The 24,139-nt window shown below is 39.8% G+C and overlaps 1 protein-coding gene across 5 annotated transcripts in view; it reads left to right on the top strand.

The window, feature by feature from the left end:
• The window catches only part of STAU2 (staufen double-stranded RNA binding protein 2), a 171,170-nt gene that overhangs the window by 28,584 nt on the left and 118,447 nt on the right, over positions 1 to 24,139 (top strand). For all 5 annotated transcript variants that reach the window (XM_059474272.1, XM_059474256.1, XM_059474238.1 and 2 more), the window contains one exon: positions 23,848 to 24,007. In XM_059474272.1, the coding sequence (XP_059330255.1) occupies positions 23,848 to 24,007 (160 nt within the window). The remainder of the gene's footprint in view (positions 1 to 23,847; positions 24,008 to 24,139) is intronic.

Below are 24,139 nucleotides of genomic sequence, written 5' to 3'. Positions count from 1 at the left end.
AATCTGAAAAACTTTCTCTGAGATAGGTTTTTCCTCATTTTTCCATATTTGTCCCCAGAGGAACTATATTAAATCAGGTCTTTTGAAGCTCCAAAAGTGAGACAAAATATGATCTGTAATATGAAAAATATGATCTGTAATATAAAAGACCAAACCAAAACAGGTCAGAAATGTTTTATCAGTGGAAAATGTTACCTTTTTAATAAAGCTTGACTTGATGGATTTCATGTTCATTTTTATACATCTCATAATTGTCAAATGGCTTGAGGTTATGAACTCTGAAGGAGTGTTTTGGTTCAAAATTATTCTTCATTAGAAACTGAATTTATTGCAATGTTGAAAAATTAAGGAGTTTAAAAAAAAGCAGCATTTCAGAATTGTCTAACGAAAATATTTCAATTTACTTAATTCTATTTTACATTTCCCCAAATCATGATAATTTGGTAAGTGTAGGGTTTTAACACTTCATTCTGAATTAGATTTTTTATTGTTTTTTTTTTTTAAATTTGCTTGGCTGGTGGGTTGTGTTGTTTTATAACAGCAATACTTAGAATTATAGAAGACAAAAAAAAACCCCAAAATAACCTGGAAGAAACTCTTTAATTATTCTGTGGAACAGTGCCTGGTTTTTGTATCACTTGTCTTATATTTCTAGTCACTTCTGACCTGTGTCTCTGCTTACATCCATCATGGTTTAAAAAGCTAATTATGGTGTCTGAAATGAGTTTAGTTAATATTTAGAAATCCTTCATTTATTTGAATTGCTTTTATAGTGAGATTAGCTTGACTAGCAGATATAATGCTGTACTGGAAAAAATGAAAGCTAGTTAAATGCATGAAATCTGGAATTCTGGAATCTGAACTTAATTATGGAAAGGTATTGGTGGAAATAGAATGTCAAAACACTCAGCAGTTGATGACTCTTAATATTTCTTTTCATAGAAAATGATTAGTGTGTCTAGCTCAATTTATAAGTTTGCTTCTTTGAAAACTTTCTTTCATGAGAGCTATGTTTTGGTGTTAGGGTAAAATGATACATGAAGGTTATTTTTCTGGGCACATTAGGTAGCCAAGGCCACTTGATTTTTCTGATCACAAAACAAACAGGCTAGGTGGGACAGAAGGCCACAATCTGTGCTTGCTTTTTCATTGTGCTTATTTGAGTGCAGTTACCCATGCAGAATAGCTAATAATACTGTGGTTAGTAAATTGAATAATAACTAATAATATTTACTAGGTAGTAAATAACTGGACATACCTGTCTATCTGCATGAACACATACCTGCTGTGCACATGCCATGTATGCACATGAATGCCAGAGGAAAGAGGAAGCAGAAAAATGATCTGTGTAGTACTGTTGATGGACTACTATGCTAGAAATAATTGTTCATTGCCTTGTTTTGCATAGGGAGGTGCTGGCTCTTTATGATCACAATAAGAAAGGCATTTAGACTTTGTAAGGTGTCATTTAAGTGCTGTTTGTTAGACCTGCTGGTTTAAGAAACAAGTATTACAGATAATCTTCTATGCCTTCTATACCTTGGGCCCTGAGTGGTGTGGCATTGAATCAGGACTGTTCCCCACGGGCTCCACAGCATGCAAACCTGAGCCTTAGCAGAGATTAACCCCTCTTGGTCATTCACACTTTTTCAGGACTTGCTTACAAGGGGACAACCCTGTCAGGAATAGTCAGGAACGATGGTCCTGTGAAAATGTTGTGCTGTGCTGTCAGATAAAAGGCAGGACCATGCAGGTGGTACCGAGGGGGAGCTGCCCAGGGGCCCATCTCTTGCCACAGGTCTGTCCTGTGGCCAGGGGATTTGAGCAGCACAGCCCTGTCCTGTGAGCCATGCTGGGCACGGGCCCTGCAGCTCAGCACAGCCCCCATGGCTCAGCCTGGCTGTGCTGTGGGCACTGGCTGTGATGGGCACGATCCTGCACCTCTCCAGTCAGCATGGCTTGGCACCTCCTACTCACCCCCTCCACAGGCAAGCCTGGAGACACAGTCTGCATTGTTTATAATAGCCAGTGAAGTCTGAAATATGAAGCATATGATGCAGCACTGTATTATGTTCCTGTGGTATAATATGGTACATTTATTTTCTTTTACTGCCACATTGTATTTAGCATTCATTTGCTGATTTTTGGGAATTGGGTAGTGGAATAGAAGTACTGTTGGACTACCCAAGTAAATGCAGACTATACAGACAGTTAAAAACAGGATTTGAGAATTAATGTAGATAATATGCTGTGTCTGCATTCCCTTTGCTGATCTCTGTTTAAAGAAATGTGCTTTTCGAATAGGTGAAGATACGAAGATTAGGAGATTGCATTAGGGAAACTCTGGTACTGGCAAGACTAATGTCTTGAGGAAAAAATAGATTATTAAGTTCATTCTAGGGCATATCTCTATACCAGTAAAGTCTAGGGTTTCAAGTGGCACAAAAGATCCTTTTCAGTATCTCATGGAAGTGTGATCTGAGAGTTGCAATTCGTATGCAAAGTTGATGGCTAGATTCCCTGTCAGGCTAAGGTGATTTATGTCAAAGTAGCAGTGATTCCTCCCCTTCATTTGTCCCTAGCCTTTGGGGCCCTGAATATTTCCTGCCTCCAGCACTGGAAATTGAGCTGCTTGAAAATTAATCAAGTTTTGGGGGGAGAGGAAAGCAGAAGTTACTCCTCGACTTACAGCTATACTTAGACATCATCTTTTGTAGTCACAGGAGCTTGTGCCTTCATGAGAGAGGGGCAGGGTGTTTGGAAAGTCAGGGCAACTTAGGTTGATTTAAGTGTGTGAAGGACTACTCTCTTCACGTGCTGTGGAGCATATTTATATGGGCAGTATGTTGCACAGAGGATGATGAAGCGGGTTTGTAAGGGGCCAACATCCATTGGCAAGGTCTGAAGCTGATGGTGTAAATTTATAGTAAAGGTGATAGCTATGTGATAGATCTGTCTTTTTCATAGGGAGAAGGACAGCAAACAAGTGAGAGGAAAAAGGGAAGGTTTTCCTACTGGTTAGTGTGGAAGGCAAGTGATGAGATGTCTCAAATGAGCATCCTTCCACAGGTGTTCTCTTCAATGCAACAAATGTTCTCAGTAACACTTTCCCATAGTAACTCTGTGGTTTTTGTCAGGACATGCTCTAGCTACCTGTTGCTTACAGTGCTGGTAGTGCTGCACCAGGGTAGGTGTTGGGTACTGGCTGTTTCTAGAGCTTTGTGCATGCAAAACTCAGCATGGCAGAGAGCAAGACATTTAAGGCTGTGTTAAGGTCTTAGCCTTGTCTCTTCCTGTGCTAAATTAGGAGGTGCAAGGCAAGTCAGTGCCCCTCTTAGGGTAGCTAAGCAGATAAAACACAGTCCAGCTTGGAACTGGATGAGATATTAATGTTTTCATGCTTACTCTTCACTCAAGATAGTGAATGCAGTACTGCTAACTTGTTAACAGCATTGGGCCATTGCCATTATACTGTATATTGTGACAGGCTGATGAAGTCTGTGTGAGGCTGAGCTGAATCATGTGAAATTACCAGCTTAGGTCTCTGGTAGCTTGGGTATCTGTATGTGTTGGGTATCTGTTCATTTATTTCACAGTGTAGATAACAACTTGGAGTCTTCTCTGGATTTTCTTTATTGAGGTAAAATCCATGCAAGTTTGGTAAAAGAAAGTTTGACGGCCTCTGAAAAGACGGAGCTTTTAAAAAAGTTGTCAACCCTGAATCCAGCCATGTTAAACAACTTCTTATTTAACAAAGGTTTCTGTATTCCTAACAGAGATTATAATAGAGGAAAATACTCTTTTGGCACTCAAAATTTACCAGTTATATACAACCAATTTAAAAGCTCACAGGTTAGAATTTCAAGCAATTTTGCAACAAAAGCACACTAAGGCCTTCCAGTTCAAACACTATATGTTACAGAAAAGCTAAAAATGGTGAAGATTTAATTTTTAGGGCTTCTTTAAGAGTTTTCCAGGCTGGCTCAGGGGAAGGAGGTGCTGATGCTTTCAGGGCTGTGTTGCTAACTGATGTAGCTTGCGTGTTTGTCAGCACAGCATTTGGCATGAGTCAGGAGAACTGGCACGCTGCTCAGCACAGCCCAGGCCTTGAGACAGCGGGTCAGGTTTGAAAACTATTGGCAGAGCTGAGGACAAAACATGTGCTACATGTGCTTTCATATCTGTAGCCAGTGCTAGAACCCATACTCCCTCACATCTCTGGCTAAAATGCAATTGGCTTAAACCATGTAAAAAAGAATTAAAAACATGGCTGTTTAAATGAGAGCAGTTCAAGAAGAAAATAAGGTATCAATTCTGACTACAGGGTTGTCCAACTTGCCTTGTTACCATTGAATGCTGGTTTTATTTTTTTCTTCAGTTAGAAGAGTCATTCCTGAAGTTTAGTTGTCCTGCAGTACTTTCAATTATAAAATGTCTGTAAGTGACAGAAGAAATTGTATCTTACAGACTTACTTTAACAAAGAGTTTTCAGCCAAGAAATAAAACCACTAGAAACTGAACAGCAGCTTTTGATGTTTTAGTTTGGAAAGTAATGTTAAAGAGATCATAAAACCCAAACCGTGTGTTTTGGGAGAATTCAGAAGTTGTTTTCTTAATATATAAAATTCCTTAATATGTGTCTCACCACAATCTAGAGAGCTTGAAAAATCTATATATATAGAAAAAGAGGTTTAAAAATTAAAACCACTTGTGAAATATAGGAACAAAGGGATTACAAAACAATGACAAGCTAAAGAACGGAAATAAAGTAATTAAAGCAGTTTCTTGCTTGGTTTTAAGGAATTTGGATGGTGTGATAGCTCTGCAAGCATGTCACGCAAAGTGGTGGTGTTCCTAGGATAAACTACAGCTTCTGTGCACTTGGACAGTTTCTGCTGCACTGAGCCTTCATCTTGGTCTTTGTAGGGTTGCTTCTTCCTGCATATGTTGTGTACTGTGGACTAAAGAGAGGACTATCCCCTTTCTCCTCAGAGCATGGGGGAGTGCACAAACCATTCCCCATCTTCTCTTTTTTCATAGCTCTGCCATTCTGAGCACATTTTTCTTTGATGTTAATTAGTGCTTCTTTACAGTGCCATTTGCAAGACCAAACTCAGAAAAATAAAGCGCCAGCATGTCCTTCCCTCTTGTGGAGCCAGCTACTCTGCCTGGTCACAAAGCACAGACTATCACCCTACCTGGGCTTGTAGTTCCTACCTGCCAGGTACTCAGTTGCTGCATGGAACTGTAGACTTCTCTGCTCCTGAAGTGATATATATCAGCCCTGTGGACCAGTGCCTAAATACTGAACAAGCACTTTAAAAATGAGGGATAATGAAAGAAAGCTTGAGGGCTGGTCTTTGGCCAACTAGATCTGCAGCTGCTAGCTTCATAATGGACTAACATGTTATTCAATCTAATGATCAAAGAGAGAGCAGACTGTGTGATTATTGGATAAATTACTAAAATTGTCAAGTCATATTGATAAAAGATTGTATGGTGAAAGAATGGAATAAAATGAAGAGTTTGTTTCTTTTATGAATGCTGACCTAAAGATTTAATATGTGCATCAAAGGGAAAATATTTGAGAGAAGTGTTACTTGACATGAGTGCTTAGTAATGCAGTCTAAATCCTCACCCAACTTCATTTGTTTCACAAAAGTTACATAGTCCTGTGAGGGGGAAAAAAAGGAAAATCTAGCCAGAAGAACAGCTGTGGAAGCCAAATTTGAAGTGCGTGGGTTGCAATGCAGGAGACAATGTAAAAATCTATTGATATTAGCATCTCCAAAACTACACCTACACTAATACAACCCAGTTATCTAATTTACAGAAAGAGAATGAGGTCTGAAATTTTCATGACCTTTAGATGTTCTCCTGTGCTGCTTGAGCACCCTGTTTACCTTGTAGCAAAAGATAGCTCTCTGCATGGAGAGCCTCATCTGTTTGAAGCACAAATATTCCAGTGCATAATATAAAAGGCAGTTGGATCGGAAAGACTTCTATCTCTTATTGATTAGATCAGCCAGCAGCCTGGAAAATGTAAAATTCAGATTAGTCCAGGCAGTCTTTTTGTTACTCTAGGCACATGATTAGCCTAATATCTGTTGCTGAGTTCCCATTATTGAGGTTTTATGTTGAAGCTTGTTGCAACAGAGGAGGGTTTTATGCACAGCTGTGTGTAAAGCAGATTTTTTTCCCAAGCAAAAATGCTGTGGCAGATGTGGGACACTAAGCTGCCTGAACATAGGTCTCTAGTGCTGCTTGAGACATTGCAGGGTGTGTGAGACATCCACATTGTACCAATGGATTTAGCAGAAGACCTGGAGGAGACCTTTACTGGAGTGGCAGCGGAAGGTCAGGCAGAAGGTCAGGAAGGTCAGATACCCCAGAGCATTTCAAATGGCCCTGTGTAGCAAAGTTTAGGCAATTGACAGAATCCCTAAAAGTGATGTTCAGTCATCGTAGTGTTTCATATAATCCACTAGGACTCCAGCTATTTGTGAGAAACTTTTCTGTTTCATGGGTCAGTCCTGTGTCACATCATGTGGATGTTTTAGGTACATGACTGCATCTCAAGTTCTACTGTGTGTTTGAGTTCAGTCAGCTAGGTGCAGTTGGTGCAGTTCTTTAGGGTGCTGGTAGGATTTGGATCCAAGCTCAGATGCCTTTCAAATAGTCTCTGCCTGTGCATTAGAGAGTCTCAGTCTCCCCTTATAACCAGTGGAAGGATTAGGCAGAACAATTCCTAGTCCAGAATGCTGTTTGTCATGCCTTAAGCTAGATTGTCTATGTTTTGTATGGATCTCTCCAGAGCTTCACTTTTATAGCAACTTAGTGTCTACACATTAACTAAATACCTAAATTTAGGCATCTGAATGTAAGGCTGAATCCTGCTCTGAGAAATAATCCTAAGAATGTTGATTTGCAATAATTTTATGAGTGCTATTGTGGGAGTAATTCGACTGTCGCAGTGGAAGGACTGAAAAAAAGACAAAAATCTCTCCCCAGAGAGAAGTGGGAGAGAAAAGTATTAAAAGAACAAACTCTTTAGGGACATATCTGGGTAACAGCAGTTTTGAGGAGAGGCAGGCATGCAAGCACGGAATTGCTTTTGATTGAATAAAGTGCTGCCTTGCTGCAAGAAGCTGTTTGGCTGTGGAGACCAGTGCCCTTGTTCCCCACGTGAAGTGAACCCTCACTCCTGGAGCTTGTTGTGTTGAACTGATCACAGCAAACAAATCTCTTGGTTTGTGGGGGAGCAGTGTGGGGTGCCAGAGGGATTTTTACTTTGCTACAGTTGTCAGCTTCAGACCTTAGCCATAGAGTACAACATTCTTCCCCCAAAGAAGCCAGAGTCAGAGGTGCTTGCCTGTATTTCCATTCAATGTTGCAAAATTCTGTCCTTAAAATTTGTATTTTAAGGCTTGAGAGATGTGATGATAAAAATGTTTACTGACTGACTTTGCAACAACTCCTCTCTACATTCCTCACCCTGCTCTCAGGAGTTTGGGAAAAAAACCTTGGAAGAAATATTAAAAACTACTTGGAAATAGAAATTAAAAGTTTTTTAAAAATAGGTTATATCTCTTTAAATATGCTGTTATTTAATTCTGAACAACAGATATCAATTTCAAAGGATTAAAACGGATGGAAATAAACAATAGTCCAAAGAATAATGCAAGTGATTGTTCAGATTTAATTATTCAGCTGGAAATAGCTGATTTAGACCATTAGATGGCAGCATGAATTTGTGCAAGAATTTCTCAGCAAAAGCACTCTCAAAAAAGTTGCCTTTTTCTATTCTGAAGCTTTTCATGACTTTAAAATGTCATAATTCCAGCACAAATCAATTAAATCCAGGTTTTCTGCAAGGCTTTGTCTCATAATTTTGTTCAAGTTTTCCTCTTCTATAATAATTGAGGCTCAAATGCAGTAGCTTCAATGGCAGTTTTCCTTTTTTATGTAAATCTAGTGCAAGTAAAGGATGCCAGTTTGCCAGCAGTGACAATTAAGTGTTTGGTTTATCTGCACAAAGCATGAATTCTGCATTTCATCACATTAATTCATTCCTCAGGCCTGCCCTAAAGACATTTCCTTAAAGATAAGGCAACAACTTGGCCACTAAACCTGCAGTCTATTTGTACTAAAGAAGCTTTCAGATTATTTGAACATCTATTTGCTTGTAAGGGACTGAGATTGCCAGCTGATACTTAATTCAGTTGTGTACATTACCAGTTGAGATAGGATTCAGATCATATCTTAAAGCAAAGCCTTGTACATCACCCTTTTATTTCCCCTACTAGTGCATTGGCATTATGGTGTAATAATCCAGTCACAGACTTTGAAATTAATTCTTTATGTTCATCTTCTGCATGCTACATTTCACTTCCCCTGGCCTGTTTGTTCCCACTAGTTGCCTGCCTCCCACACAGACATATTGTTACAAGAAAAGTGTTGAGTACAGCTGTGCTAAGATTTTTCTTTGCTAGTATCTGTTTCTAGGAAAGGAAAAGGGAGAAAGTCAGTCCATTTCCTGTTGGTTTAAAACAGCAGAAACATCTGTTTGTCTTAAGATAGTTTTCCCAAAAGAACAGTGGCAAGGGAGCTTGCAGGTGATGAGCTTTGCCATTGCCAGTAGCTATCAGTTTAGACAATAGTGATTATATGGTTGGCTTAAAACAAAATAAGATTCCTTAAGTGGCAGAGGATATTTATTCCTGCAGTAAAATTTTTGACAGCTAATGTTTAATTTTTACAATGTTTTAAATCTTAAAAATACAGAGTATCTGGGATCAGAAAACCCAGATTCTGCTATGGAATCTACAGTTTCCACTAAATTCTGTCCAAGATTGATTTTTCTGCAGTCCCCTCACCCTGCACAATGCACACAAAATGGGGTTGGGTGAGGTCTCCTGGCACAGGGTGTGTGTAATCCTTCCGACAAATGCATCCTGTCACTGCCATCCACTGCATTAATGGCTACATTTAACCTCGAAGGGATCAATAACATATATACTCTTAAGTGTATTTACAACATTACGCTGACAGCTGTTAGAATAATGTTATGTAGGCTAAAAATCAAGGTGACAGAATAGAGAGCAAGGTTTGAGGTTAGTGTTCCAAGTACAGTGTCTCTTCATTCTCCAAGTCAATGCACTTACCTGGTATCATTAAAATCTTTTTAACCTTAAATGTAGAGCATTCTAGATGCTTCATTGCTCTTTGTGCCTATAATGTGATGCATCAAGCATGGCGTTTTACAGTATTGCAGCATTCTAAACACTCTTTGCTCAAGATGAAGTAGTTTTGTCAGTGACCTCTTGGCCCTATTTGTAAAGGAGCTCTTAATCCCTAGTGCTTCAATCTTTTCTTAATTAGTATTTTTATTCATTTTCTTTCAGGATATAGTGACATTCCCAGACCACTTGCTTTCTTGCTCTATCTGCTAAGAGGGCTGCCCTTGCCTTCTGTGGTCCTTGGCTCATGTTTTGACTAATTCTCCTGAAGCTTCTTCAGTGCACAGTGTTCTTTATTTTGGGTCTTTAACTTCCTCAGATTTTTCTCTGGTCTGGAGGAAATATATCTGGCTCCAGATGTGTCTCCCAAGTTTCAGATGTGATTTTTCGTGTTCTTACAGAGGCTGAAAACATAAAGAAGGGTAATACAATCCTTATCTTTGGTTTCCTAATGTTTGTCTTTCAACACTGCCCTTCCACCTGAGAGACTTCCTGTAAACCTTCTGATCCAAAGATCCTCAGAGCCAACAGTCTGCCCTAGCACCTTGTGAATCGCTTCAGTCTGTTGGCTTTGCAACTCACTGGGTGTTCTTTCTCTAGCCTGCCTTTAACACAGCCAACTTTACTTTCAGGATATGGACAGAAGACTAGTCTGGTTGGTATGTATGAAAACAAGCACTGATTCAGAATGCTCCTCCAGGAGCAGGAATATTTTGGGTGTGTTTGTTCTTTCCACACAGTTAGCTTTTTATTCACCCTTATCTTGTTCCTGTACTTCTGCAGAACTAAGGGTATTTCAGATGGGACGCCTGTGAGATAGTGAGTTCAAGGAAACAAGCTTGTGTGGCCTCCTTTCTTCTTATGGCCTTTCTGCTGTGTCCAGAGCCTGAATATTGGTTACCAGTAAATATATTCTCTTTCCTTTGCCTGCTTGTTTTGGTAATGACAGAGGTGAACTGCTCTTAGAGCTCAAACTTTATTTTGAGAGGTTGCCATAATTTTCCTGAGGGAAGCAAGCAGAAAGGCTAGTAGCTAATTTTTTTAACAGCTTATAACTCTGTAAGATCTGACTGGAGTTGTAGTCTATCCCTACAAGGTCTTTGTCACTTTTGAAATGAAAGTTCTGCCACAGAATGAGGAAGTATTAAATATTGTGAAGGAAGTTTTTAAAGATTCTTTTGGAACAGAATATGTGCAGTCTGAAGGCAGAACTTTTCACCAGCAATCACTGTGTTATAGTTTCTCTTCACATCTTGTCTATTATATTGATTTTGGTGGGTGCTTGTGGTCTGTGAAAGAAAAATACAGTCAACATCTCTTCTGAAATGCCAGTTCACAGGATCTTCCAAAGATCTCCATGTCTTTATAGGGTATTTTAAAGAAGAATGCCAGTTTAAGTTGGTTTTTACCATCACAGAAAGGATAGGTGCACTCACAGGTGCTCATCAGGTACTTTGGCACTAAAATTTGTTTGGCTGAAATGTTTTACTAAAATGGGGCTGAATCCCTCAGTGTTATGATTAAAAGGGAAATAATCTCTGGACAAAAACCAGCCCAATGTAGCTTTGAGGTTCTGTTCCACGACAGAGGAGAATGTGGAATCTAATCACATTATTTATTTAGATTCAAGTGTGACACTAGTGTCAGGGAAACAGAAATGAGAATTCTCAAGGAGGTGGACATCAGCAGCAGAGCCTTGGTTCCCTTCAGTAAAGGTAATCTCTATGCTGACCTTGTTTAGCTAAGTCAAACATTGTAATAACCATTGTACTAACCATTTCATGTGCTATGAGGAATTTCTTTACAAAAAGAGTTGTCAAGCAATAGAACAGGCTGTCCAGGGAAGTGCTTCAGTCACCACTGCAGGAGGGATTTAATTTCACTTCATGAAATGGTTTAGTGGTGTACTTGTTAGTGCTGGGTTAATGGTTGAAATCAATTGTCTTAGAGGTCTTTTCCAACCTAAATAATTCTATTATTCCATTTTAACAGTCTTTGGTATCTCTGTCCTTCAAGACTTCTTTTGAGTTCCTCTTTTCTACAATACAATTCCACCCCATTTTGTAAACTTTTCTTGTGTTTCCTACCTTTTAGAAAGTCTGTAGCTTTGTATTTTAGTGTACTGATCTAATGTGATCTACTTTTTTTTTCTTTGTTAATATTCAGTACTAAATTTTATTCACTGGACCAACTGAGATCAGTCATTGTGCTTTGGTGACCACTACTGTGGCAGTCTCGTTGCATTATGTATGCATTTTTATTAGCAGTGACTTGCTATTTTCTTGTCAGTCACTGGTGTAAATCCATTAAAAGATTGAAAAATAATATTTAATAATAAAAAAGAATATTAAAGGATATTATGTCTTCTTCCCTAGGAAATCTGCACTTTTAATGCTTTTCAGTAGAAAGGAATCTAAGCACTGAAAAGCTTCACCAATAATTTTTGGTTTCTCACCTTTTGGCTCTTTACAATCTTCTCTATGGTTAATTAAGAGACACCTTCCTTTCCCCTTCCAGGTGGAGATAAATCCTCCTTCTTAAGGCCATCCACTTTTTTGTCAGCATTCTGATATGATGCGCAGGGCAATTCTCGCTTTGCAATTGACCAAGCTCTCTCACATTTCTTTGCAAGTCTGATGGCACAGAGGAGAAGATTTCTGGATAGAAGCTTTAGCTGGCCCTGCATGGCCGTTTTTAGAGGTTGCAGAGCTGATAACTAGCAAGGTAGGGGAGTGTGCATCATCAATTAACTGCACTCATCTGCTGAGGAGTGGCTTATTAAATCAGAATTAAGTGTGCTTTTTCAGCGTGTTCTTGCTTTCAATCCTGCAATTTCCAGTTTTAAAGTGATAGGTTAAATTTCTTACTCATGATAACGCAATTTAATTCCTGTATGTTTACATTCCTCAAAGTGGGAAAAGAATGTAGAACAGTACACACTAATTATTTGAATGGTGAGAATCACTTTGTGAGCTTTCTTGAGCCTTCTTCCTCTGTGGACCTTCTTCCTCTTTCAGGTTAATTAATTCCTGTGAACTCCTAGCCCTGAAATGGTTTTACTAGTAACACTTTTATTAGTATTACATTACTGGCATAAGTATATGATAAAATGAAATAAGTGAGATACTTCATTCTCTCATTTACTTCGTGTCTAGGCTGGCAAGTGACATGATTTTTTTTTTGACATGAGTTTCTTATGTAAAAAGAAAATGATTCTGCAGTCAGATATTCAGCATTGTTTATGTTCTTTTACTGTAATGGCTATTTGGACAGCATTCTCAGTAACCACTCTGCATACTTGTAAAGATTAGTGAGTAATACAGTTCATGGGAAACTTTATGAGTTGAAGTAGATAAGAGTATGAGATGTTTGTCTTCTGGATGTCTGCTTTAACCTCTGAAATATACAGTGTACATCACAGCTTCATTATGTTTTTCCCTTTTGTTCTTATTATACTTGGTTTTGTGTCACAGAAAAGAATATTTTCTTTTTCCTGGTATTTATATTTTCCTTCCCCCAGCCCCCAACTCCATTTCAGCACTGTCCACTTGACATTTTCCAATGTCTTTAACTCTGGAGGCAGTATTCTTGTTATATTCCTGTATTATTTGTGCTATTTTTACAGTCAAGAATAAGTTGACGTTTTGTAGACCATTTTCATTACTTAGTTATTCAGTTGATAGGTAAAAATACTTCTTCAGAGGATCATAAAATTTTGTTCCATTTTCTCATATTGATTCTGCTGGTTTTCACTTGTTTTTTCTACCTTAGTCTTCAGTATACAGTACTTTGGGAGGTTTTTCTCATCATCATTTTTCCTGGTTTTTTCCCTATTACTTCTTCTTAGCCTTTTTTGTTAGTTTTTTTTTTTTTTTTTTTTTTTTTTTTTTTTTTTTTCTCCTTACATATCTCTTGCACTAGTTTCTCTTTAAGAGAGAGTACTTGGGCTGGTTTTGAGACCCTTCTGGAACTTTGACAAGTGCTTCATCTTAACTCCAGGGGTTTTAGTTGAAGGACAGAGAGCAATCATACTGGAAGCAGAGATTTGAAATTACTCTAAAAGTAGTGCTCCACAGCTAGTTCAGTATGTTTGCTCTATTACTTGTCAGCTTAATCCATGATGGTTCAAACTCCTAAACTTAAAGTGTCTATAGCTTTCTGTTGGTTTCTTCTAATTACTTGTAATGAGCAACAGTTTTATTTTTTACTTCTTGTTGTACATATTTGCTATAAATGGTAAACAAAGTAGTGATAAATGCAGAGAGTAAATATTGAACTATTTATTTCAGTCAAATGTCTATTGAGCAACTTGGAATTCGGAGAAACAGCGATGTGGCAATATTATTGTCTTGTCATCACAAATTCTGCTGGGAAGATTCCAGATTAGTTAATGTTATGTTAAACTGAATCCTCCTCCCTCTTGTTTTTCACTCAGGAATGTTTCGATATTGTGATCGTGGAAATATGAGTAAATTCTTTTTTGTACTAAGTTACTCATGCTGCTTGAAGGAAATACATAGCCTCTAGCTCAGGAAAAGAAAAAAGAATAGAAAAGGGAATTATCATTAGCTTCATGAAAAATTCCTAGACTCATAACAAAGTTTAAAAGAAAGTATAAATAAAGACGGACAGAAAGGTATAAAACTCAACTTGAAATTACTGTGTATTAAAGGTAGATTGTGTATGACTAATGTGTTAACCTTACATGTTATGTGCCACCTCATTTTTTAAGTAAAGAGAGTAAAGTAAATCTTATATTTGTGGGATTCAGTTAAGCATTTTATTGCATTAGATAAGGATAATGTTTTCATTAAACTGAAGGAGAAGGGGATTTGTGTAAGAAATGCAGAGGGGGAAAGAAAAGAAGAATAATCAGCAATATTAAAAGTCAAGCTAAGAGGAAGATTATTAGGTAGAGTTCTTCCAGTTTTAGAATCAACCTTTTAAGCTATTTTTGTTAAGTGTGTTTGCACAAGAAGTAGGAAAATGTTCATGAGATGTAGAAGGCATCATTGATACACAGAAAGGTCAAGATAGGCAGGAAGACTTGGGTGATAGAGAGGACTGATGTATTAGAAATGCAACAAGACTAGACTTTCCAGTCTAAAATGGAAGATTATTAATAGAGGCACTAGTAGTACTAACTCTGTTGTCACCTGAGGGTTATTCAGTTGAAAACCACAGAACAGAAGTGTTATATTATTAAGTATTTGCAAGAGAATCTGAGAAGAACTAATGTGGTTGAATTAGTGGAGAGGAAAATGTGATTTTTAAGATGTGTTGAGCAAGATATTTCTGGCATAGATACATAAGTACTCCTATTATACAGAACACTGTTTGCCTTTTATTGATATGTGGTCTATCATTCTTGGCTTTTGTATTTCACAACGGGAGCAAGTATGGGGAAGGGCTGTGAAGGATGATCAAGACAGTGGGTAGCCTTTTATACAGAAGAGTTCTGAAATACTTTAACTTGTTCCCTTTCAAAGCAAAGGCTGACAGGGAGTAGGAAAGCTCATCTTGGAGGGTAAACAACTGAAAAATAAATAAACTATATAAGTTATAGGACAGTATTGACACAAAACAAAATAATGTATGTGAAAGTATAGCCAAGGTGAACAGTAGGAGATTCCTAAGTATCAACTCAGCTTCTAGATCATCCTCTCAGCAGAAGCAAGTAATCTCATTTGTTTTCTAATAGACCTTAACAGATAAGGAGGATTACATTATGCAGTTGCCTGCAACTCATGGATCTTGACTGCTTAATGTGGGATTTTCTTGCATTCTTTCATTTGAAATAGAGAAGGCATTTCTATGTTTTAAAATGGAAAGCATCTTTGTTATGTTTTCTGACTATTTTTAAAAAAAATGGACAGATGCTTTTGAATGTCTTTCTGTTAATAATATGTTTCCATCACATGGTTTTCTTTACAATTCTTACATAGTCACTTAAACATTCTTTTGCTTAGGGATTTTCTATAACTAGGTCAAAATTGGTTTCATAAATGACCATAGCAAATACTAAATAGAGAAAAAATACTCAATTATTCAGAATTAATTAAATTCACTTAAAGTTTAAAAGATTTGACTTATGATTTAGCACCAGCCTTTGAATGAATAATAATCTTGGACAAGTATACATGAGTTTTCTTCTTTTAATTCACATCTAGGTAGCTGGGAGGAGGTCAGCATTCAAATAAGGGATGTCTGTGGCTAAAAATGATACACAGTGTGTGCCTTGCTCACTTTACATTAAAAATGTTTTTGGAGGATGTGAAAGTAAGCTAGAAGAGAACAGCCAGAGTAATTCATCATAGAATCATAGAATGGTTTAGGTTGGAAGGGATCTCAAAGATCATCTTGTTCCAACCCCCTGCCATAGGTGGGAACACCTTCCACCTACACCAGGTTGCTCTATGCAACCTGTTCCAGTGCCTCACCACCCTGACAGTAAAGAATTTCCTACTCATGTCCAGCCTCTCACACACCAGCACCCTCCAGTCCTTCTTGGGAGAGCTGCTCTCAATCTGTTCATCCCCCAGTCTGTGCTGATACCAGGGATCACCTCTACCCAGTGTAGCACTGTGCACTTGGTCTTGTTAAATCTCATGAGATTCCTATGGGCCCGTTTATTGAGCTTGCCCAGGTTCCTGTGGATGGCATCCCATCCCTCACGTGTGACAACCTCCCCACTCACCTTGGTGTCATGTACAAACTGGCTGAGGGTGCACTTGATCCCTTTGTCCATGTTATAAATGTAGATATTAAATAACATCAGTCCCAATACAGATCCTTGAGGAACACCACTTGTCACTGATGTCCATCAGGACAGGGACACTAACTGCTACATTCATGCTGCACTGTCCAAACACTTTCTTATCCATCTAACAGTCCATTCATCAGATGTGGTTCTTTCCAGTTTAGAGAGTGGGATATTGTGGAGAGTGGCTTGGTGACTAAATCCACTTATTCCCCTCAGGACTCTGTTGCAGCCCATCAGGTCCCAGAAACTTTACACTTATATTCAGGTTTATATTCAGGTTCCTCAGGTGGTCATGAATCTGACCTTTCCTTACAATAGAGACTTTGGTGGTGTGAGAGAGGTTGCCATTGAAGACTGGCAAAAAAAGTTGTTGAGTACCTCAGCCTTCTCTTCACTTGTTGTTGCCAGTTTTCCAGCACTGTTTTTCAGCAGGGAGCACTTTCTTTGACCTTTCTTTTCTGGTTAACATACTTGTAGATGCCCCTCTTGTTATTCTTTACATCCCTTGCCAGGTTCAGTTCCAGCTTCACTTTGGCCCTCCTCGCCCCATCCCTGTACAACTGTTCTTCATCTCAATACTCTTCCCAGGTTACCTGTCCTCGTTTCCATGCCTCTGCACTTGCTTCTTTCTCATTAGTTTGGCTAAAGAGAAAGAAGCCACACAGCCACACAGATCTCTTGTTTTTCTTGATCAATTTCTTGTTCCTGGGAATTGCTAGCTCTTGTGCTCCATGGAAGACTTCACTAAAGATCTGCCAGCTCTGTTCTGCTCTCTTGTCGCTGAGGGCAGTCTCACAAGGGACCCTATTGATTATCTCCTTGAATATATGGAAGTTAGCTTTCCTAAGATTCAGGAGCCTGAGTTTACTCTTTATCTGACCCATATCCCTCAGGACTGGAACTACACCAAGTTCACTGGCCACTGTAGCCCAGGCTGCCTCCAGTCTTGATGTCCCTCATTAGCTTGCATTGGTGACCAACAGATCCAGTATCATCCCCTCTGGTAGGGCTGTCTATTACTTGGTTCAGGAATCATAAAGTAGAATCATCAAGGTGGGACGAAACCTTTAAGATCATCAATTACAATATCAATGCACGACTACCACTCTTATACCACTAAACCCCAACATCCAGTGCCTCTTGAACACCTCCAGGGATGGTCACACCACCACCTCCCTGGGCAACCTATTCCAATACCTCACCACCCTGATCATGATTTTTTTTTTCCTAACATCCAATCCCAATTGCCCCTGTCTCAGCTTAAAGCCATTTCCTCTTCTTGAGTCTAAACAAACTCAGCTCCCTTGGCTGTTCCTCATAAGAACACATTTTCTAGACCTTTCATGAACCTTGTTGTGCTTCACTGGACATGCTCCAGCTCCTCAAACTGAGGGACCCTAAGCTGAACACAGTACTTGGGGTATGGCCTCACCAATGCTGAGTACAGGGGCGTTCCCTAGTCCTGCTGGCTACACTATTGATACAGATGCCATTGGCCTTCTTGGCCACCTGGACATTCTGCTGGCTCTTATTCAGGCAGCTGTCAACCAGCACTGCCAAGTCCCTTTGTGCTGAGCAGCTCCTCCTGCAGCCTGTAGCGCTGCATGGGGTAGTTGTAAGTGCGGGACTCGGCCCTTTGCCTTAGTGAACCTCATGCAGTCATCCTTAGCCCACTGATTGTCTGTGCAGGTCTCTCTGCAGAGCCTTCCTACCCTCCAGCAGAGCCACACCCAGCTGAGTGTCACTGGCAAATTTACTGCACTCAGTCGCTACATCCAGATCATCAGTAAAGAGATTAAACAGAGATTAAACAGGGCCAGCCCCAAAACTGTGCCTTGGAGAACACCACTAGCAACTGGCTGCCAACTGGATTTAGCTCCATTCACTACAAATCTCTGGGCCCAGCCATCCAGCCAGGTTTTAGCCATCAGAGAGTCCACCCATCCATGCTGCAAGAAGACAGTTTTTCTAGGAGGATGGTGTAGGAAATAGTGTCAAAGGCTTTACTGAAATCCAGGTAGATGACATCCACAGCCTTTCTGTCATCTACTAAGGTGAGCCACTTTGTCACAGATGGAGATCAGGCTGGTCAAGCAGGGCTTTCCTTTTGTAAATCCATTTTGGCTGGTCTTGATCCTCTTGTCTTGTATGTGCTATGCAATGTCACCCTGGATGATCTCTTTCATAACCTTGCCTGGAACTGAGGTCAGGCTGACAGGCCTGTTGTTCCCCAGATCATCCTTCCAGCCCTTCTTGTAGATGGGTGTTACATTTGCTAATTCCAGTCAGCTGGAACTTCTTCAGTTGACCAGAACTGCTTTTAGATTGGAGAGAATCTTTTGGAATTCACCAGTTCCTCCATGACTCTGGGGTAGATCCCATCTGTGCCCATAGTCTTGTGGGTGTTTAGTCAGCATAGCGGGTCACTAACCATCTCCTCCTCATTTACAGGGGCTTTACTCAGCTCCCCATCACCAACTGCTAGCTCTGGGGCCTGGATATTCTGAGGACAGCTGGTCTTGATATTAAAGACTGAGGCAAAGAAGGCATTTGGTATCTCTGCCTTTTCCTCATCCCCTGTCACTACTCTCTGCATTTAACAAATGCTGAAGACCTTCCTTTTGCTGACAATGTATTTATAGAAACTTTTTTTGTTGTCTTAAACTATAGTGGCTAAATCAAGTTCTAGTTGGGCTTTGGTCCTTCCAATTTTCTCCCTTGATGACCTTGCAACATCCTTATAGTCCTCTCAAGTTACCAGATCCTCCTTCTAGGGGTGATATATTCTCTTTTTCACCCTAAATTCTCTGTTTAATCAGGCTGGTGAAGAAGTTATCCTGCATGCATTCCAAAAGTCTCCTGGATTGCCTACAGCTCACCCTGCTACTTTCCCAGCAGATGTCAGGGTTGTTAAAGTCCCCCAGCAGGACAAGAGCCTCTGAGCAAAATCCTTCCTGGAACTAGAGCAACAAGGCTTCATCTATAGGCTCTGCTTGATCAGCCTAGTCTGTAGTAGACACAGTTCAAGAATAATGGACTGTAGCTCTCAAAAGGGGTACTTGGAAAAGAGAGCCTCTTTGTTCCCAGGTGTTGTTGTGGATCTGCTGAAAGAACCAGGAGGTTCACTGTGTGGAGACAAAAGTGACAGAAGTGGATGTTTCCTTCTTCAAACCATAGAACTCACATCTGTAAGAAATGCACGTGGCTAATGGACTGCTTAGGAAAATAGGATATGGCCAAGGAACAGCTGCACGAAGCAACTTGCTCCCCTAGAGAAATTTCAAATGTTTCAGAGAAAATGTTGTTCACAGCAAATGCTCTTTCCTACTCCCCTGCATGGTCTGTGGCTCTCTATCCCTCTGCTCACAAAGCTCACAGCATTCTCCTGATTAAACAGTGCCAGGAGGGCTGCTAGCTTGATTGACTTCTTATGAAAAAGGAGCCAGGCTGAAAAAGTGCAGAGAGTGACCCTTTCAACAGAGCTGGCATCTGAAGAATGACTTTCCCATTCGGTGTTGTAGGTAATATTTTAGTGGCCTTTATCTTGGCCACTGAAATATGGTCCCAGTTCCTCTTCACTTTGCTAATGTTATGGAATGGGAATAGGGTAATACTTCCTGTAACACTTGTGTAGTGGGGAAGTAATTGGGTTTACTGGTTCTTTTTTACTTAGTTTAAGAATATGTTGACCATTAGAAATTAGAGAAAACTTCACTGACATTTTAGCATGAGGCTAAATTGAAATAAACTTCCTGATTTCTGTGAGCTGCATCGTGCACTTGCTTTTTTTCCCTTTCTAAGAAGAAGGTAACAATATTTATTAAAAACATTTATGCCACTGAGGAATCCAGAGAAATGCAGGAAATGCAGTATGAACACATAAGTAATACTTTATTTGTCTTTGTGTGTGTGGATTTGATGGCCAAAAAGGAAGAGGCCCCAAGGGCTCCTTAGTATGCAATTAATATTTTGGCTAGAAAAGCAGCAGATTGTTTCAGTATGCTTACATGTTATGACATCATATTCCAGTAAAATTATAATGAACAGAATTTTTGTTTGTCTCTGTGGCAAACCAAAATGAGTTTTCTAATTGTCAGCAGACCTTGGTGATTTATTTAATTATAGTGGCGCCCACTCACACCAACTTAGTTGAGGTCTGTCAGCATTTCTGTTATGAACCCCTATTTTTAGGGGTTTATAACTAGTTGTAAATATTTACTCATTGCTGAAACTTGACATCAAGGTCACATTCATAGAGCAAATACCCCTTTTCAGGTTGACTATTCTAGTGGCATTAGCTAAAAAGTAGATTTTAGATGCTGTGAACTTAAAGGGAATAAAGGGATCCAGCTTTCCAGACCTCTTATTTGAAGAATCTTTTTAAGAATCTCAAAAGTCTAGAACAGCCAGATGAAAATGAACTTGTTTTTATAGGTAATATGTGACTGAATGTGTATTATCTGTTATCACACTTTGTTTTCTTCCAACTGAACGTATCATTTCACATGCCGTTCTGTTGTCTTCTAGTCTTACAATCTTCTGTAATTTGGCTGTGTTGGTCAGCTTATGTTCTGAGGAGTGTGCCAGTATCATCTGAAAATCTCTTTTACATAAGAATTTTCTCCAAGGAAAACCCTAGCATTTGTAGCTGCCATGTAGAATGCAGGAAGATGCATATTTTCTAAATGAAGATAATTAAAAAACTTTTAGAGACCTAATGAGTCCATATGTGAGGTGTTACTGTTTGAAATCCTGACTATTTCAGTTCTGTAGCTGAACAGAGTGGCAGAGGACTGAGGAGTAGGACAGAGGACTGAGCTGATGAGTAGATGTTCTTATGATGGAAAATATTGTGCTGGTAGATTATTGCAGAATAATCACTAAATTCTGTATAAATATTCCAAAGATTGTTAATGCTTTCACCCTTTTCTGATAACTCATATATAGTATACTAGAAAGGTTTGTTAATGATCAAGATACAGAACTTTGCCTTTGCATGGGCTTGCTCTTATGTACATCTTTAGGATGCAGAATCATTCATTATTAAAACTCAGTTTAGTTGTCACACTGTACTTGCAGACTGCAACACTATGATTGCTTTTGAGGCTTTTGTTAATACAGTCTCTGTCCTCACTGAAAAGAGCAGGGTGTTGTTTCCTTTGACATGCTCCTTGTTGTAGAGAAGCCAGTAGCCTCACAGATTTCATTCATTTTCTGAGGATTTCAGGTGTTCCTTTGCACTTTCCTGGCAATGCTCATATTATCACTGCTGTGTTACAACTCTGCTTGAGGCCAAGGAGAGCAAGAAAAATTTAATCAAAACCATGTAAAAGCCTAATCATTCTGGTGATGCCAAAGAGCTGCATGAGGCTCTAGAGCCACAGGCTGAATATCATTTTTCCTTATTATCACATAAATAGCTCCCTAAACACTCTTTAAATGAAAAGGTGGGGAGGGGAGAGCGAAAAAGAGAAGGCTTGTTGTGGGATTTGAGTTTATAAAGTGGATTAAGTTCATGTGCTTTCCTCCTTTGCAGGCAGTGGGGACAAAGGTAGGTCTAGTAACTCAGCAGGAAACAGGAACTTCTGATGGATATTGTATTTTTCCTAAATCTAGGTAGTTGCTAACAGCACTACCTCATTTTTTTCTCTTTAAAGAGGATTGTGAAGTAATGAGGTGGGACATGCTATCAAGGTGTCTACTGCTTTTGCATGACACAGCTTGTCTTGTGCTAAGCAGCAGCCAACACAGGCAGCCATTTCCAGTCCTGCATCTTCTGGGATGGTGGGAAGATTCCTGGAACTCTTCAAGGAACTTGAGAGTACCTGTTGCTGCAGGGAAAAGAGAACTACAGGAGGCTGTGGCTTCTGGTAAGCTCTAGCAGCTGCCAGTAAGCTTTGTCAGCTGCTCCTGGCCAAAAGCTGCACTGAACTTTCCTTCCAGTCATCTGATTAGAGAGGGTCAAGCACCCTCTCAGCAGGTACTGGGGAAGAACACGTGTAAGTGCAGGGCCCAGAGCACTGCTCCCAGAGAGAGCCAGCAGGCACAGCAGATTGCACAGCAGAAGATGCAGAAGGGAGTTGGAAACTCTGCTGAGGAGGGGGTTGTGCTCAGCAGAGCTGGTGATGCACTACCTGGCACAGTTCCTAGCACCATCTGGAGCAGCTCTCCTGTTACATCAGAGACCTTGAGTCAGAGCTAGCTCCAGAGCTCTAGCCAGGCTGTAGAGATTGTGGTCTTGTCTGCAGGACGTGTGCCATGTCTGAGGATTTGTGTTGCCAATAAAGAAGATGCAGGAAGATGTCAACAAACTGCTGACATCACTAGATCAAATGAGTGAGAGATCACTTGGATCCTCTCTAAGACCCTGCAAGTACAAGAGCATGAATTCCCAGCCATACCAAAGGAGGAGCAGGGAGAGTCACTGCTGGTTGGGCTGGGAAACTGGGAGGGAGTCCTGTGATGGCAAGAGATGGAAGCCGGTATTTTTTGGCATTGGCAGGAAGGTTTGCTCCATCTGCAAATCTGCAACAATATCAGTGCCAAGTGTTTGAATTCCATTAGGCATGTAGGAACTTTGTAATAGTTTTCCAGAAAGTGTGGTCTGACACTAGAACAGGACATCCAGAGATGTTGTGGAATCTTCATCCTTGGAGACCTCCACAATACCTTGGACAAGGCAGTGTAACTTCAGCTCTTGACCATGTTCTGGATGCTGCTTTGGACCAGGTAATCTCCAGAAGCCTTTCCAGCAGGAGTTATATGATTTTATGAAAATGTTACATAAGCAAAAGTATTTCCAGGCCTTAATAATTCTCAGTAAATGTGTTAAACTGTAAACTGTGTTAAACTGTAAACAAGAAAGCAAAGTAAATACCCACTTTTTGCATGTCATAGAGGCAACTTAGATCACTCCTCCAAGGCCCTATGGCCAGAGGTATATTTGAGCCAGTGTTATGCTTGGTTCTTCCCATATAAATCTAGTTTTAGAGTTAGGCACAAAGTTTAGGGACATTGAGGCCAGAGTACTTGCTCACACTTGTCAGCTTCTGAAGTGCGCTGCTCTCTGATCAACTTTGCATTTTGTTTTACAGTTGGAATGACTGGGTTACATTTATTAATGAAAATACAGAAAGTTGTAATATTAAAAAGTTGCCATCCATGTCCTCAGATGAAAATGGAAAAAGCACACTTTAAAAAGGATCCTTTAAGGGGAATAAGGAAAATAGAGTATTGTGTTTGACTGAATCTGGGTTGAGTCAATCTAGTTTTGTTGTGATGGACCTTGTTTTTGTCCATGCTTTTGAATCCTGGAATCCTGAGGTTTCTTACATTGCTGTAAAATATGAACAAGTTATTTGTCAATTGAGGGTCCATTTCTGCTAGGTGTATTCTCTGTCATCTGACTTTGTTGTCCCTTAGAGCTGAGCTGTGATGACAAGTTTCATATGAACAACCTCACAGTCCTTCTTTCTCCATGCTGCTTCTCTGTGGGACAGGAGTTGTCTCCTCGGCAGGGCTTCCACTGGAATTTTGGATTCTCCTTAGGTTTCATCTTCTCAAGACTCAAACCAAGAGGAGAGCAGAGCTAGGCTGTTGGGCTGATAAACAGGAGAGCTTGTTGTAGATCTCCACAAATGTAGGTGAGGAGCTGGTTTGCACATAGGAGCTGCTGTCAGAGTTACCAACTGCCTTGCTGAGGAACAGTCCATGCATTTGAGTCCTGGGTCTTATTCTGGGAGAAAAGATAATGTTTTATCCCCAAACACTACTCTATTTTACATAAAATGGATAGGTAAAATACCTAACTTGTATTGTTGTTTTCTTTTCATGACTTCCTTCCAGGTATCACTGCCCAGTGCCTAAAATTTTCTATGTCCAGTTAACTGTTGGCAACAGTGAGTTTTTTGGTGAAGGAAAGACTCGTCAAGCTGCTAGACATAATGCTGCAATGAAGGCCCTTCAAGCTCTTCAGAATGAGCCTATTCCAGAAAAATTACCTCAGGTCTGTGCTTCAGGAAACCTTTTTTTTTTTTTTTAAATAACTTGCTTTTTCACTGCTATGTCTTTAAGCAGCATACATTGCTGCTTAAAAATTAAAATGTTGTGTCATATTATCAAAAGTACTGAACAGAAA

Source organism: Ammospiza nelsoni, chromosome 1, assembly GCF_027579445.1.
Source record: "Ammospiza nelsoni isolate bAmmNel1 chromosome 1, bAmmNel1.pri, whole genome shotgun sequence".
NCBI classification, from domain to species: domain Eukaryota; kingdom Metazoa; phylum Chordata; class Aves; order Passeriformes; family Passerellidae; genus Ammospiza; species Ammospiza nelsoni.
The sequence above is the reverse complement of the archived record's forward strand: the minus strand, read 5'-3'. Positions and strand labels throughout refer to the sequence as shown.